General features: G+C 41.1%; 1 protein-coding gene across 2 annotated transcripts in view; it reads right to left on the bottom strand.

Moving 5' to 3' along the window:
* LOC125447136 (guanylyl cyclase C-like) overlaps positions 1-16,595 on the bottom strand; it is a 121,308-nt gene that overhangs the window by 48,945 nt on the left and 55,768 nt on the right. For both annotated transcript variants that reach the window (XM_059640599.1, XM_048521281.2), the window contains exons 12-17: positions 15,967-16,072; positions 12,159-12,221; positions 9,045-9,116; positions 4,244-4,348; positions 2,014-2,100; positions 431-563 (exon numbers count right to left, since the gene is read on the bottom strand). In XM_059640599.1, the coding sequence (XP_059496582.1) occupies positions 431-563; positions 2,014-2,100; positions 4,244-4,348; positions 9,045-9,116; positions 12,159-12,221; positions 15,967-16,072 (566 nt within the window). The remainder of the gene's footprint in view (positions 1-430; positions 564-2,013; positions 2,101-4,243; positions 4,349-9,044; positions 9,117-12,158; positions 12,222-15,966; positions 16,073-16,595) is intronic.

The following is a 16,595-nucleotide window of genomic DNA, read 5'->3' as shown; positions in this document are numbered from 1 at the left end:
CTTCCTCCCACCCCAAGCCGCACCCCCATCTACCTACTAACCTCATCCCACCTCCTTGACCTGTCCGTCTTCCCTGGACTGACCTATCCCCTCCCTACCTCCCCACCTATACTCTCTCCACCTATCTTCTTTACTCTCCATCTTCGGTCCGCCTCGCCCTCTCTCCCTATTTATTCCAGTTCCCTCTCCCCATCCCCCTCTCTGATGAAGGGTCTAGGCCCGAAACGTCAGCTTTTGTGCTCCTGAGATGCTGCTTGGCCTGCTGTGTTCATCCAGCCTCACATTTTATTATCTTACTGTGGAATTTCCCACTTCCTCTTCTCCCAATCTAACCCTCTTAGTTAGTTTGGGTTATTGTGTCATATGAAAGAGTTAATGAATGGAATGTTAGGATATGTTCTTTTGCTAATTAATGATTTCTAAAGCTCACCTTTCTGTGGCATGGCAATAGTATTACACCCAAAATCAGTAATTTTCACCACCATCCGGCTGTCCACGACACAGTTTGTCGATTTCAGGCTCCCATGTACTTCAATTTTGCTCGAGTGTAGATAAGACATGCCCTTAAAAACCATTGCCAACGAATCAGTCAGGAATTAATAATACAACAGCATAAAACATTTTTTGACCAAAAGTGAGAAAGTAGCACAATACAGAACATTTATTCAGCAGCTGGTAATTTCTTTGATGGGTGGATTAATTGCTCACTTCAGACAGCGAAGAGAGTGGATTACTCTGTATTCACCCCTGGGTTGTACCTGTCTTGGAAATGTTTGACAAACTGTGTAGAAGAAGCATTATTCTGTATCTAACCCCATGCTGAACTTGCCCTGGGAAAGTTTGATGGGGACAATGTAAAGGGAAGTTTATGCTGTTTCTAGCCCTGTGCTCCTCCTGTCATGGAAGTGAGGACAGTGTAGCAGTTCCTTTACTCTGTACCTAACCCCAAGCTGTATCTGTCCCGGAAATGTTTGATTGAGACATATACAGGGATCTTTATTTTGTATCTAAACTCGTGCTATATCTGTCCTGAGAGTATTTGATGGGAACGGTGCGGAGGGAAGTTTACTCTGCATCAAACTGCATTTTTTCAATCCCAGAAGCGTCAATATTGACACTGACAGACCAGAATAGAATGTGTTCTGTTCCTTGGTGTAAATTTACATGACCTTGCCAATGAGAAATTAACACTGTAATGATGTGAAGTCACTCCAGGGCCCAATTCACATTTTTATTTAGCTTTCTGTTGCTCAGTTTTATGAATTCTCACATTATTGAACTGAATTGAAATAAATTGAATTGAATTAGCTTTATTGTCGCTTGTATTCACATGAGTACAGTGAAAGGTTTACAAGTCACCACTTACAGTGCCATCTTGGATACAAAGGTACCCAGGTACAGATTCTTGGGTACAAATTTGGAGTGAAAAAAGTAGTAAAATAAAGAAATAAAAAGTCCAGCATTACAGACCTTCAAAAGTACAAAATCACTGTCATAAATTAGAAAAATAAAGAAATAAAACTTCAAAATAACAGTCCTTTAGAATTGTAATGGATTACTTTTGAAATAGAAATAACTACAAATACTGCTCGCTTTGCCAGTTTGCTACTGATGCAGTTAGTGAGGGGACCCAGATGCATGGAATTGCAAACTTGAAACTCCTTGTCAAGGAGATCATAAGCAATGTGTCAGAATGCCTTAGTCACAGGGAGAATATTGCAGCTATAAATAACCCCATCTTCATCTGACACAGAAAGTCACACGTACACCCACCAAACGTACTCACATGTTTGGTCACACACACATGCATTGTGTATTTTACTGTAAACATTACTGAGCACTGAACAGGAGGGGGGAATCCGACTGAAGCCGGTCCTTTCGTAGCAAGGTTTAGAAAATGGTCAATCACTAAAACATTGCCTGCCCATCTTCCACCTTTTGGCAATCATGTTGATGCCTAAAGCTGCTCTTCATGAGAATTTGCACCATTCACAGTATGAATTTCACACTTACCTTTGCAATATCGTACATGACTGATATCTTGAACTCTAAATCCATGAAAGTCCCATCCGGGTACGATATGTTATCATTCAAAACATCCTGAGGGAAGCAATAGAAACAGTCAGCACTGCATCATTAGGGGGAGTCGACTGTCAGCGCAGAGACCAATCTGTGGTCTTGGCCACTGAAGCTCAGTACTGTCTGCAGTTCGGATGTGCCCCGTGGTTGTAATTTACCAGCTTCCCGAGCACAAGCTCCGCAGATCACCTCGCAAAATGCCGTCTTTTTTCCTTATTCTGTGGAATGTCCAAGTTTTTGTCAGAACAGATGTAGAATGTAGAAGGGTCATATAAACATCAACTTTATTTCTCTCTGTATAAATGCTTCCGGTCCTGTTACGTTTCTCCAGGACATTCTGTTTGTATGTCAGGTTTCCAGCATCCACGGTTCTTTGTTTTTGTACAGACGTAGAATTGATAGAGTTGATTCTTGTGGGTGCTACCGAAACTGGGAGCCACAAATAGAAAATAGTGGCTAATGAAATCAATGGGGAATTCAGGATAGTTTCTTTTATTCAGAGTAGGGAGACTGTGGAACTCACTAGCACAAGGAGTAGTTGCAGTGAATAGCATGGCCGTGCCTAACTGAAAGCAGGTACATGAAGGGGAAAGGGATTTAACATTATGTTGATAGTCTGCAATAAAGAGGAGTCAGAATATAAACCCTCAGAGAGATCTGTTGGGTGGAATGATCTGTGACTCAACCCTGTTCTATATAATTCTGTGACAGAGTAGAAAGAGGCAAACAGAATGTAATTCCATTTGGGCCCAATTTTTTAGTCTCCAGTAGCCCAACGGAACACTTGAAACTTCATTCACATGTAAGTATCAACATGATGAGTCAGAAAGAAATCATGGTTTGATAGAGGGTTCTATCAAGGCTTTCTTCCACAAACTACTTACCATCAGCTCTTAATTCTATCTGACCCATCCACGTATCCCCTACCCTACCATCTACCGAGTTAAGTTTTGAATAACTTCACCATGAGGGTCTGAGTTAATCTAGCATATTTCCACAAATCTATTCATCCTATACAATTCTACTCTGGCTATTTCCTCATTACTGACGCTTTGTGAATTATTTGTTTTGCTCAATCTATGTTCAGTCCCACTGATTGGAAGGGCAGCCAAAGTCAAAGTTAGACAGCTATCTCAGTGAAGCTCAGCTTCTACTGAAATGCTCAAACTCACCTCAGTTTGGACTCGAGGCCTCAAATCACTCTTATTTATAAATTACATTATTTATAATCTATGTTATGCCACTGATCATTAGATGATCCACAGGAGCATAAATTTCTCACTTTTTACGCATGTTACAAAAGACGTGTGTCTGAACTTATGTTGCTCCCCGCTACATCCCAATGTTATATAGATGGAATTTTGATGCTACTGGAGGCAATCCATGCTAAATAACCACATGGTCACCCTAACGGAGAGGAAGAGAAATTGCAATATTTTCATTTCAAATTGGAAGACAACTTCCCTAAGCAAAATTCAGCACCAATCCTGCCAATCTCTGTACATTTTAATTGTTTTTTTTTCAGTTTTTCAAAAGAAACTACTGAATAAGGAAATGTTAGCGATCTCCTATACAATATAAGGGAGTCTACCTAATTTATTTAGCCTGCCATGGAATACAACTAATAAAGGAGAATCAGGAAATTCCTGTGTAACTATCAGCTTAACTTTGTGAATCACTCTAACCCTGTGAATTTTGTTCCTCAAAACACACCTCCAGTCCCACATTGTTACTACTGTATGATAGACAGGATTTGATCATCTTTTAAGCCACTAACTTTCCATCCCTTCCTTAAAGATCCACAGCTCCACGAAAGCACTCTCCTCGGAATCATGGGTTCATACAGTCCCACTCTAGAGACTGGTAAACAAATTCTAGAGTGACACACCCGTACTGTATCAAGGAAATATCATGCTATTGAACGTGACATGTCTCAAATAAAACCTTAAGATTCTACAGCAAGTATAGACAATTTCTAATGGAGTTCAGTGAATAATGACCAAGGACTCGGATTTGTTTTGCAATCTCCATCATACCACACCTTTCCCATCAGCGAATGGTAAATGTCTTAGCTGCTGCAACCAGGATAAGCATCAACCACTGCTTATGAATCCCTTATAAATCCATAAAGTAACCAACTACAGGAAGCTGTAGGTTGACTTACCCTCAGTGATCCTCGCTCACAATATTCAATCACTTTATATATCTCAAAATCAACCTTTACTGTTCCATAGAATTTCGTTAAATTGTAATAATCGATTTGCAGCAGCTGAAAGAAAAATGCTTTCATTTAGAATCATGCACTAAGCTATTTAATAATCACACAATCATAGAATGATAGCTCACATACAGGAGACCATTTTTCCCATCATGGTTATACGCAGTCTTTGAATTGATTCTTATTCGTTCACCATAATCCTCCAAATGTTGACACTTAAAGTATTTGTCCAATTTCCTATTGCAAGTTGCAGGTAGACAGGATAGTGAAGAAGGCATTTGGTATACTTGCCTTTGTTGGTTTGTGCATTGAGTACAGGATTTGGGAGGTCATAGTGCGGCTAAAAAGGACTTTGGTTCAGCCACTTTTGGAATACTGCATTCAATTCTGGTTTCCTTGCTGTAAGAAAGATGTTGTGAAACTTGAAAGGGTTCAGAAAAAGATTTACAAGAACGTTGCCAAGGTAGGAGGGTTTGAACAACAGGGAGAGGCTGAATGGACCGGGGTATTTTTGCTGGAGCATCAGAGGCTAAGAGGTGATATTATAGAAGTTTATAAATTCATGATGGGCTTGTGTAGGGTGAATAGTCCAGGGAAAACTGGAGGGCATAAGTTTAAGGTGAGAGAGGAAAGATTTAAAAGGGACCTACGGGGCAACTTTTTCACGTAGAAGGTAGTGCGTGTATGGAACAAGCTGCCAGAAGAAGTGGTGAAGGCTGGTACAATTACAACATTTAAAAAGCATTTGGATGGAAACAGGGAAGGAAGGGTTTTCAGGGATATGGGCCAAATGTCGGCAAATAGGATCAGATTAATTTAGGATGTCTAGTTGGCATGGACGAATTGGACTAAAGGGTCTGATGCTAAACTGTATATCGTTATGACTCTTAAGTTATTATTGAATCAGCTTTCAGTGTTTTTTCAAACTTATCACACATTTTTGCGTAAAAAGAAAATTATGGCTCTCTATCTCAAGCTGTCAGATCCAGGATCATGTACACCTTTGTTGAATTGGCATGCCATTTTTGAAAGCTTTGAAACTTCACAACAAGTGTGTTTATACGGCTCCTTTAAAGTAGTGAATGCCCTGAGGCACTTTGCAGATGATTATGTGAAGGGAACACCGAGAGCTACTTGGATTATTAAGTGTCTATTTTGTTACACAAATACAGACAACCTGGGTTTTGGTGCAATGTTATTTAGTCCTGATTAAGTTCAGACTTCTTACTTGTGCTGTTAGGAGGTCTTGTGCGCATGGATAATGAGCCTGACTCTCAGCAGAAGTTAAACAGAAATTGTTAAAAAAGCTCAGCAAGTCTGACAGCATCTGTGAAGAGAAAGCAGAGTTAATGTTCTCAGGAGGTTCACTGCATCCTAAACATCAACTGTGCTTTCTCTCCTGCTGAGCTTTTCTAGCAAATTCTGTTTCTGTTTCTGATTTCCAGTATCTGCAGTTCTTTCAGCTTTTTGTTTCTGAGCAGAAGTTCCAAGTTTGAGTCCTGCTTGAGTACATGATAATAAAGGAAGGCATGTGTATTCATTACTTAGCCAATGTAGCTGAGTATCAACTGGAAAATCCTTCCAACAGAAGTCAATGCCAGGTGATAAGAAAAGGAGAGATTCCTAATCTATGAGGGGGAATAAACTACAAACTCAACTACCATTATCCACAGCTCCTTACAACAATATGGATACATTGCCACATACTCAAGCTCCCTTAATGACCTGTAACACACAACACCACACAATCTCACACTTGAACCTTTGGTAATTATAGTTTTTTAAAATCAACCTGTTTGAACATAATACGGCAGAGCTCTCGAGCAGTTGGGACTTGAACCTAGACACCTGGTCCAGTCATGAGCTGCCAGAGAAGGTTGTGGAGGCTGGTACAACATTTCAAAGGCATTTGGATGGATATATAAATAGGAAAGGTTTGGAGGGATAAGGACCACATGCTGGCAAATGGGACTATATTAATTTAGGATGTCTAGTCACCATAGACGAGTTGGACCAAAGGGTCTGTTTCCATGCTGTACAACTCTATGACTCTAAGTAGGAACACAACCATTGAGCTACAAACCCTCTTCTGTTAATTGTATGAATTGAGGATGGCATTCATTATTTTCAAAAGAGATGCATGTTGACATTAGGATGGTGAATAAAGCAAGGAGTGCCAACACACTTGTGAAACAGGCAGCCTGCATTTTGCAGGGTTTTGGGGGCCCTCAAGCTATTATTCAAAATGTAGGTAATTGTTAATTGAAAGATGCTGCTCATCTAAACAAAAGCTGTTTCTGTTTTGCATTTCCTGCTGATATTTTAGCTGTGTTAGGTATCCCTGATAGCACTGTGGGTCTGTGTGCGCCAAATGGTCTGCACTGCAGCAGTTCAAGAAGGCAGCTCACCACCACCCTCTCAAAGGTTGGTGTGTGTGTGTGTATACATGTGCATGTGCATGTGTGTGTGCGTTCACGTCTGTGTGTGAGATACTCCATGTAATAAACTGTCATTTGTGCATGTTCAGGCAAAAAACATTGTTTTCTGTATTATAGATGGAGGGCAAAGAAAACTAGTGGGAAATAATTCAATGGCCCCAGTAGACAGAGTTCAATGGGGTGTTCTTTTGTTTCAAGAGTTTTACAGTTCTCTGAACTTTTCTTTAAAGTTCATTCAATTGGCCCTGAACACACCTACATCAGGCTCCTATTTACTGATCATAGCTCGACCTTCAGCACCATAATTCAAACAAAACATATCTCCAAACTCTGAGACCTAGGACTCTGCTCACCCATTTGCATCTTCTTGACCCGCAGACTGCAATCACTAAGGATAGGCAACAACACCTCCTCCATACCAATCCTTTAAACTGGTGCTCCGCAAAGCTGTGTACTCAGCCCCCTACCAGACTCCTTATACACTCAAGGCTATGTGGCTAATGCCATTTTCAAATTTGCTGATGACGCCACCATAGTGGGTTGATCTCAAACAGTCATGAGATAGAGTCCAGGAAAGAAATAGACAGCTTAGTGGCATGATGTAAAGACAGCAATCTCTCCCTTAATGTCAGCAACATGAAGGAGCATCGACTTCAGGAAGCAGAGCGGAGGACATGCCCCTACTATATCAATGATGTTGAGGTGGAGGTGGTTGAGAGCTTTAAGTAGCTTGGAGTAAATATCATCAATGATCTATCCTGGTCCATCCACATCGATGCTACAATCAAGAAAACACACCAATGCATCTACTTTCTCAAAAGGCGAAGGAAATTCGCCATGTCTACAATGACTCTTTCCAATTTTTATCGATGCACCATAGAAAGCATTATATCCAGATGCATCGTAGCTTGGTATGGCATCTGCTCTGGACAAGACGGCAAGAAATTGACAGAGAGTTGTGAATGCAGCCCAGTTCATCGTTAAAACCAGTCTTCCTCCTACTGACTCTGTCCATATTTCCTGCTGCCTCAGGAAAGTTGCCAAAATAATTAGAGACACCTCCCATGCTGGTTATACTCTCTTCCACCCAATTCCAGAAGACACAAAAGCTTGAAAACCGGTACTAACCATTTTAAGAACAGCTTTTCCCTCTCTGTTATCAGACTTATGAACAGAGCTTTCATATATTAGAGTTGATCTTTCTCTACACCTTCTCTGTAGCTGTAACACAATATTCTGCATTCTGTTCTATTACCCTGATATATTAAGGTACAATTTGTCTAGTTACTGCGTAAAACAATGCTTTTCATTGTATCTCGGTATATGTGACAATAATACATCAAATCATTTCTTCACAGAAGGTACAGAGCAATTGGTTCACAAATTGTAAGATCTCTAACCTATTAGTTAAGGTTACAGGAACTGGTGGGAGAAAATAAAATGGCTTTCTTCAGTCTTGAGGTGTTTTCCTGGAGAACACAAGAGACAGACCTTCTACCTTTTCAGTAGTCCAAAGGCTTCTGCCAGTTTCGTTCACATCCACAGGCTGTTCAGTTACATAGCAGCCAATCCGCCACTGGTTGTCAGGCTGATGGCCTTTGACACCAACATCTGGTTGCAAATTCTTCAAACCAATCAGCTTCTTGTTGACGGCTGAATCTCACTTTCTATACACATCCCAGATCCATACTATCTCCTTTAACACCTTTCTTCACAACTTACAAAGCAACAGTGTAAACATGATTTACTGTGAGTTTCAGCAACTTTAGCAAGTACTACAATTCCTTCCTCAGTTCTTTGCTGTAAAAACAGTCCTTTTCCCACAGCTGACATGTGGAGAATCACTTGAGAAAACTTGGCAAGACTCAAAGAGAGAAATCTTCCATAAAACGTACCAAAATTATCACTTAGCTGATTTCTGGTAAACGTCAGCCCATTATCTGAAATGAAAAAGGCAGGGGAGTGGCACTACGTGAATTGTGCCTCCAGCAATTATGCTAGCACAGGCATGACGGGCTGAATAGCTTCCGTCTCTGCTATAACAATTCTATAATTCTAGAAATCAGCACCACTAATACAAATAATTGACGATTAGTTCATTTTTGTTTGTGTGACTTGTTGTATACAAATTAGTTGTCACGCTTCCATCATTATAAGAATAATTATATTTGAATAAATGCTTGATTGGCTGTAAATCATCTTTTGATATCATAAAAGATGCTTTGAAATCCAAATCTTCATTCTCTTCTTTTTCAGCATTTGTTCCAAATATTATACAATCTACTTAGAACAGGCGAGAGTGGAGTTACCTGATTGAGTTCAATCTTTTGCATCACAGTGAAGTTCCCATCTTTGTGTTTCAGTTTCTTCAAGACAACAATCTGAGCGAGGGATAAAGAAAACATGATTTTATTTAGATCCTGCGTCAGCATGGATTTTAGGTTGGCAAGCTAAGTATTCTGTGAGGAAAGTCAGGTACTGGAAAGTCCACGCTAAGGAAGTTGTTTAGCGCTATACGTGGTGTTCTAAGTGACAGCAGGTAATTACTTGAGCGTTGGACAGTGAGAAATGATATTGGCTATATTTATGACACCTTGACTCCTGGCTTCCTAATCTCATAAACATCACCGTCCCATACGTCCACCAACTAGTGAACCCCCACAAGTCGACAGATGACATCAAATGCCCACTCCTCAACGACTTATTCAACATGCCCATTGTTGTTTTCATTTTGGCACCCTGTATGCAGCAACCCACCTGAATAAGCAGACAGGATTTGGAGAAACAAATGGGAAACATGGAAATAGATTGACAAGTTCCTTGAGAAAAGTTCCATCTGTTCAATGACAAACCTTGAATCTCTGTGGCGAGACTGATACTTGCTGAGCAAGTACAAGTTAAGCCAAGGCCCCTGTGCAGGCTCCTTCTACCAGGAGGCCTCAATATAAATCCTTTATGTACTTACAGAGTCATAGAGTCATACAGCAGGGAAACAGACATTTCAGTTGAAGCAATTTATGCTGGCCATAATCCCAAACTAAACTAGTCCCACCTACCTGCACTTGGCCCATATCCCTCCAAACCTTCCTTATTCATGTACTTTACCAAATGACCTTTAAACATTGTAACTGCACCTGCATTCACCACTTCCTCTGGAAGTTCATTCCAGACATAAACAATTCTCTGCATAAAAAAATTGCCCCTCCTGTCTTTTTTGAAATGTTTCTCTTCTCATCTTAAAAATATACCCCCAATCTTGAAATCCCTCACCTTAGGGAAAAGACAACTGCCATTCACCTTCTATACCCCACATGATTTCATAACCTCTTTAAGATCACCACTCAACCTCCAACACTCCAGTGAAAGAAGTACCAGCCTATCTCGCCTCTCCTTATAATTCAAACCTGCCATTCCTGGCAACATATTGGTAAGTCTCTTCTGAACCGTCTCCAGTTTCATAGTATCCTTCCTATAACAGGGCAACAAGAACTGCAAACAGTACTCCAGAAGAGGATTCATCAATGATAATGGGAGCTGCAGATGCTGGAGAATCCAAGATAACAAACTGTGGGGCTGGATGAACACAGCAGGCCAAGCAGCATCTCAGGAGCACAAAAGCTGACGTTTCGGGCCTAGACCCTTCATCAGAGAGGGGAATGGGGAGAGGGAACTGGAATAAATAGGTAGAGAGGGGGAGGCGGACCGAAGATTGTCTGCCTTCCGGAGGGACCACTCTCTCCGTGACTCCCTTGTCTGCTCCACACTCCCCTCCAACCCCACCACACCCGGCACCTTCCCCTGCAACCGCAGGAAGTGCTACACTTGCCCCCACACCGCCTCCCTCGCCCCTATCCCAGGCCCCAAGATGACTTTCCATGTTAAGCAGAGGTTCACCTGCACATCTGCCAATGTGGTATAGTGTATCCATTGTACCCGGTGTGGCTACCTCTACATTGGGGAAACCAAGCGGAGGCTTGGGGACTGCTTTGCAGAACACCTCCGCTCGGTTCCCAACAAACAACTGCACCTCCCAGTCGCGAACCTTTTCAACTCCCCCTCCCATTCCTCAGACGACATGTCCATCATGGCCTCCTGCAGTGCCACAATAATGCCACCCGAAGGTTGCAACAACAGCAACTCATATTCCGCTTGGGAACCCTGCAGCCCAATGGTATCAATGTGGACTTCACCAGTTTCAAAATCTCCCCTTCCCCCACTGCATCCCAAAACCAGCCCAGTTCTTCCCCTCCCCCCACTGCATCACAAAACCAGCACAGCCTGTCTCTGAGATAATGGGAACTGCAGATGCTGGAGAATCCAAGACAATAAAGTGTGAAGCTGGATGAACACAGCAGGCCAAGCAGCATCTCAGGAGCACAAAAGCTGACGTTTCCGGCCTAGAGCCTTCATCAGAGAGGGGGATGGGGAGAGGGTTCCGGAATAAATAGGGAGAGAGGGGGAGGCGAACTGAAGATGGAGAGAAAAGAAGATAGGTGGAGAGGAGAATATAGGTGGGGAGGTAGGGAGGGGATAGGTCAGTCCAGGGAAGACGGACAGGTCAAGGAGGTGGGATGAGGTCAGTAGGTAGGAAGTGGAGGTGCGACTCGAGGATTCATCAATGTCCTGTACAACCTCAATGTGACACCCCAATTTCTATATTCAAAGGTCTGAGCAATGAAAGCAAGTGTGTTAAATCCCTTCTTAACCACCCTGTTTACATGTGACACAGACTTCTAAGAATTATGTACCTGACCCGTGGGTCTTGCTGTTCCCCAGCTGTACCCAAGGCCCTACTTTTAATTGTATAAGTCCTACCCTTGTTTGTTTTAGCAAAATGTAATGCCTCACATTTATCCAAATAAAACTCTGCCACTGCTCAGCCCATTGACTCAACTGATCAAGATCTCTTTATAACCTTAGCCACCTTCTTCACCACGACTTGTGGAGAGGCACAAACAATGTCACATCTTACTGGGAATCTCCCCTTGACAGACTTGTAGCAGATTAATGGCCTTAAATTTGAAAATAAGGGGGACTATTGTTTGGCTTTGGGGATTTGGATTCACTAAATAAAGAAAATAATACAGTATAATGTCTTTAGGCGCTTCACAGCAACACCATCAAACAGAATTTGATGTTCAGCCACATAGAGAGGTTAGTAAAGGTGTTCACAATTTTGTAAAGGAGGTGCATTTAAAGAAACATTTTAAAGGAGAACAGGGATATAAAGGTGCAGAAGTTTAAGGAGAGAATTTAAAGAGGGAATTCCAGTGGTTCAGGCTTTAGTAGATGAAGGTTGCCAATACTGGAGACCAGAAATTGGTGGTGTGTTGCTTTCTCAGAAGATTGTAGCACAAAGAGGGGGCAAGGCCACGGATGAATTTGAAAACAAAGGTAAGAATGTTAAAATCAAGGTACAATACCTTTTTGTCATATTTTGCTCTCCATAAAGGCACCAGGTTTTCTTTTCTTTTGTCCTCTTCAATCTTGAGATGAAAGACGGAGTGGATTAGTTGCAGATACAGTGGAGGGCATCTGTGATTTTTTAACATGTCACTAATAGATATCTTGTTTGGCCCATTATTGTCCGAGATGTTTCTTTCAATGAGCTATCAAATTAGTCCATACTTCTTTTGCTACAATCTGCATTTCTTTCCCTGTTTAAGTATTGATTCAGCTGCTTTTTGAACCTTTGTGTTGAATCTGCTTCTATTAACGATTCAGGCAGTTATGAATATACACATTTTGAACAGGATAGCATATTTTGTTCCTCGAACACAATCCACCATTTTATAAGATTATGGCTGATTTGATTTTGGGTGTGGCCTTAATTTTCCTACCCCCACCTGACATTATTTGACTCTCTTGTTAGTTACAAATATTCTCCTTACAAATATTCAGTGACCTGTTGCCCCTGCTTTCCATGTATGATAATTCCACAGATTTATGATTCTACAAGAGAGAAAAAAAACTCATCTCCCTGTAAAATGAGAGAAACGTGATTTTTAAAACTGTGTCCCCTGGGTCTGGTGTGTCAAGACAAAACATGATCTCAGAATCCACCCTCAGGATCTCATGTTTTACTGAGATAATCGTTCGTTATTTCAAACTCTAATGGCTTTAGGTCTAATCTGTCCAAGCTTTTCTCATAAGACAATCATTTAATCCTTGTCTCGAAGAAGAGTCTATTGGAGTTGAAACATTAACTCTGCTCTCTTCTCTTCACAAATGATGCCACAACCCCTATATCCCACGAACAAATAAGCAAAAGTGCACAAGGAGAACCAGATCCCTCTGCACCTCAGAGCTCTGCAATCTCTCATCGTTTAGATAATATGATTTTTTTACTATTCCTACCAAAACGGACCATTTCACATTTTCCCACATTATACTCCATTTATCAAATCTTTGCATACTCAATTACCCTATTCAAATCCCTCAGTAGCATTCTTATATCCTCTGTAGAATTTCCTGTCCCCTCATCCAAGTAAGTTAGACATATTGTAAACTGTTGAGGTCCCAGCATTGATCACACAGCACACCACTCATTGCATCTTGCCATGCTGAAAATGAACAATTTCTAAATATTCTCTGCTTCTTATTAAACAGCCAATCTTCTTTCCAACCCAATACACTACTCCTGCTATAGGAAAGATGTTATTAAATTAGAAAAGGTGCAGAAGAGATTTACAAGGATGTTGCTGGGACTGGAAGGTTTGAGCTATAAGGAGAGGCTGGATAGGCTGGTACAATTTTCCTTGGAGCATAGAAGATTGAGTGGTGCTCTTATGGGGGTTCATAACATCATGAGGGGCATGTATAAAGTGAATAGCCAAGGTCTTTCCCCTAGGGTAGGGAAGTCCAAAACTTGACCGCATGGGGGAATGATTTAAAAAGGACCTGAGGGGCAACTTTTGCACACAGAAGGTGGAATAAACTGCCAGAGGAAGTGGTAGAGGCGGATACAATTACAACACTTAAAAGAAATTTGGACAGGTACACGGATAGGACTACAAACCAAATGCTGGCAAATGGGACTTGTTTAGTTTGGGAAAACTGGTCAGTATGCACAAGTTGGGCTGAAGGGTCTGTTTCTGTACAATATGACTTTATAATATGGCTCTATGATTATGACTCCTATGCCATGAGCCTTTATTTTCTACAGGAACATTTGATTTGGCTCTTTATCAAATGCAATCTGAGTACAATATGTCCATGATTCCCCTTTATCCACAGCACATAATACTTCCTCAAAGAACTCCAATACATAGGTAAACATGATTTCCCTTTCACAAAACTATGTTAACTCTGCCTGATTACCACAAATATTTTTAAGTGCCCAGCAGTAACTTCTTCAATAATACCTCAGAACATTTTGCCTTTGACATATGACAAGCTAACTTGCATGTTGATTCCCACCTCCTGTCTCACTCAATTTATGAATAAAAGAGTTCTGTTAGCTATCTTTCAATCTAACCGGACATTCCGTGAATCCAGGAGTTTTGGAAAATAAAATTAATGAATCAGTTATCTCACTAGCCATTTTTTTCAAGATCCTAGGATGTGGTCCATCGAGGCAGTTATCAGCCCATAACTCCAATAATTTGCTCAGTCTCACTTCTCTGGTGATTGTAATTCATCCGGGCTCCTCCGTCCCTTCCATGACCTGATTTATTACTGCTTTTGGGACATTACTTTATCCTACATCGTGAAGACTGATACTAAATATCGTATAATTATCTGCCAACTCTTTATTTTCTATGATCAATACTCCAGACTCAGGATAAACTCCTACAGGATAAATGCTCACTTTGTTGACCCTTTTCTTCTTCTATTATTTAATAAAAACTCTCACTGTCTGCTTTTACACTTCTGGCTTTTATATCACACTCTAATTTTCGTTCCTTATTAATTTGTGTCATTCTTTGCTTTTTTTAATGTTTTGTCCAATCTTCTGAATGTCTACCCGTCATTGCATATGTATATGCTTTTCTTCAAGTTTGGTACTATCTTTAAACTTTCTTATTAATCATGGGGGAGTTCATTCCTTAAAAGTTTTCTTTTTCTTTGCATAGCACCATCTTTGTACGTTCTGAAAATTCCCCTTAAGTGCCTGCCACTACGTCTCTATTGACTTATCCTTTCGCCAAATCTATCAAGTCATGTTAGCTAGCTCTGCTTTTATTTCCTCATAATTTCCCTAATTTAGTATTTAAAAATAATAGTCTTGGACCCACTCCTGTCTCTCAAATTGAACATAAAAGTCACAAAACCTCATCTGGACACAAAATGTTAGCTTGCTCTCTCTCCACGGAAGATGTCTGACCTGCTGTTATTTCCAGCATTTTTTGTTTTCAGTACAGATTCCTGTATCTGCAGCACATTGTTCTTAAATCATATTACGGTTGCTGCTAACTAGGACATCTTCACAATGAGGTCATTAATTATTCCCCTCCCACTGGAGTCGATCCATTCTTCATGGTTTGAGGGGCAAATCAGAGCCAGCTCAACAAAGCGTAAGCATTCTGTGTCCCATACATTAAGGTCCTAAACTTAGTTGTAGTGTCATACAGCTTGGAAACAGATCCTTTGGTCCAATGGTTTGGAAAGCCATTCAGTTCAAGGGAAGTTAGGGATGGAGAACAATATGCCATATCCCGTAAAAGAGCAAAAGAATAAACACACAGAATCCCTACAGTGTGGAAACAGGCCATTCAGCCCAACAAGTCCACATGGCCCCTCTGAAGAGCATCCCACCCAGATCCATTCCCCTAATCTAACCCGCCTAACCTAAACATCCCTAGGCACTATAGAATGGCCAATCCACCTACTCTGCACACCTTTGGACTATGGGAAGAAACTGGAGCACCCAGAGGAAACCCATGGAGACACAGGGAAACCGTGCGAACTGCACACAGACAGTTGCCTGAGGCGGGAATCGAACCTGCATTCCTGGTGCCGAAAGGCAGCAGTGCTAGTCACACAGCCACCATGCCACCCAAAGAAAAAGGGATGAGTGAGGAATGATTGTCACAATCAGCACCTCATCTAAGTGGCCATAGGTTGCATTTAAAGTTCCCCTGCTGGCTGGTTTAAAGGTGGGGAGGGCATATCTTGGAACAAATCTAGTCTTTAACAGCTTGCACAGTTTGGAAGGCTTATTGAAACACGTGCCCAATATAGCTTTGCCAGCCCCTGTTTGCACTTGTTACTGTTTAGGGGTAGATTTACCTTCAGGTTGATGCTGTTTTTCTCATCTTCCTCCAGTGGTAGGATTTGATCACGAGAAATGTCTGACCATTTCTCTAAGTATAGTTTCTGTTCCTTTCTGTACTTCCTGCTTGCAAAGCATTTGGCAAATTAAAAGAGTTAATGTGCATTTATAAGCATGCTCTATGCCTGCAAAACAACAGAGAATTGCTAAATTGGTGGAACCTCAGATATCAAATGAAAAAAATGGGAGCAGCTAAATCATCATTTAAATTGAATAGATTCTTAAATACAGTGTGGATATCCGAGATGCTGTATCTATCACCCTGTGGCAGAAAGAAGGGCTCCAAACAATATGGTGGAATATTATAATTAGTCATTTAATAGGCCAGGAGAAAAACAGAACAAGCATTTTTAACTTCAAGAGGTAAAAGGAAATGAGTGAGGAACAAGAACTGATTGATTGTCACAATCAGCACCTCATCCAAGTGGCCATAGGTTGCATTTAATGTTCCCCTGCTGGCTGGTTTAAAGGTGGGGAAGGCACATGGATGCATCAACATACTCCTCTGTTCCTGCTGCAATTTCACTTGCTGCTGCCCTCTTGTCGACCAGTTGATGCCCTTAAGGTTACTTAACTCTCACTGAAA

This window comes from Stegostoma tigrinum, chromosome 38 (assembly GCF_030684315.1).
Source record: "Stegostoma tigrinum isolate sSteTig4 chromosome 38, sSteTig4.hap1, whole genome shotgun sequence".
In the NCBI taxonomy this organism is placed as follows: Eukaryota; Metazoa; Chordata; class Chondrichthyes; order Orectolobiformes; family Stegostomatidae; genus Stegostoma; species Stegostoma tigrinum.
The sequence above is the reverse complement of the archived record's forward strand: the minus strand, read 5'-3'. Positions and strand labels throughout refer to the sequence as shown.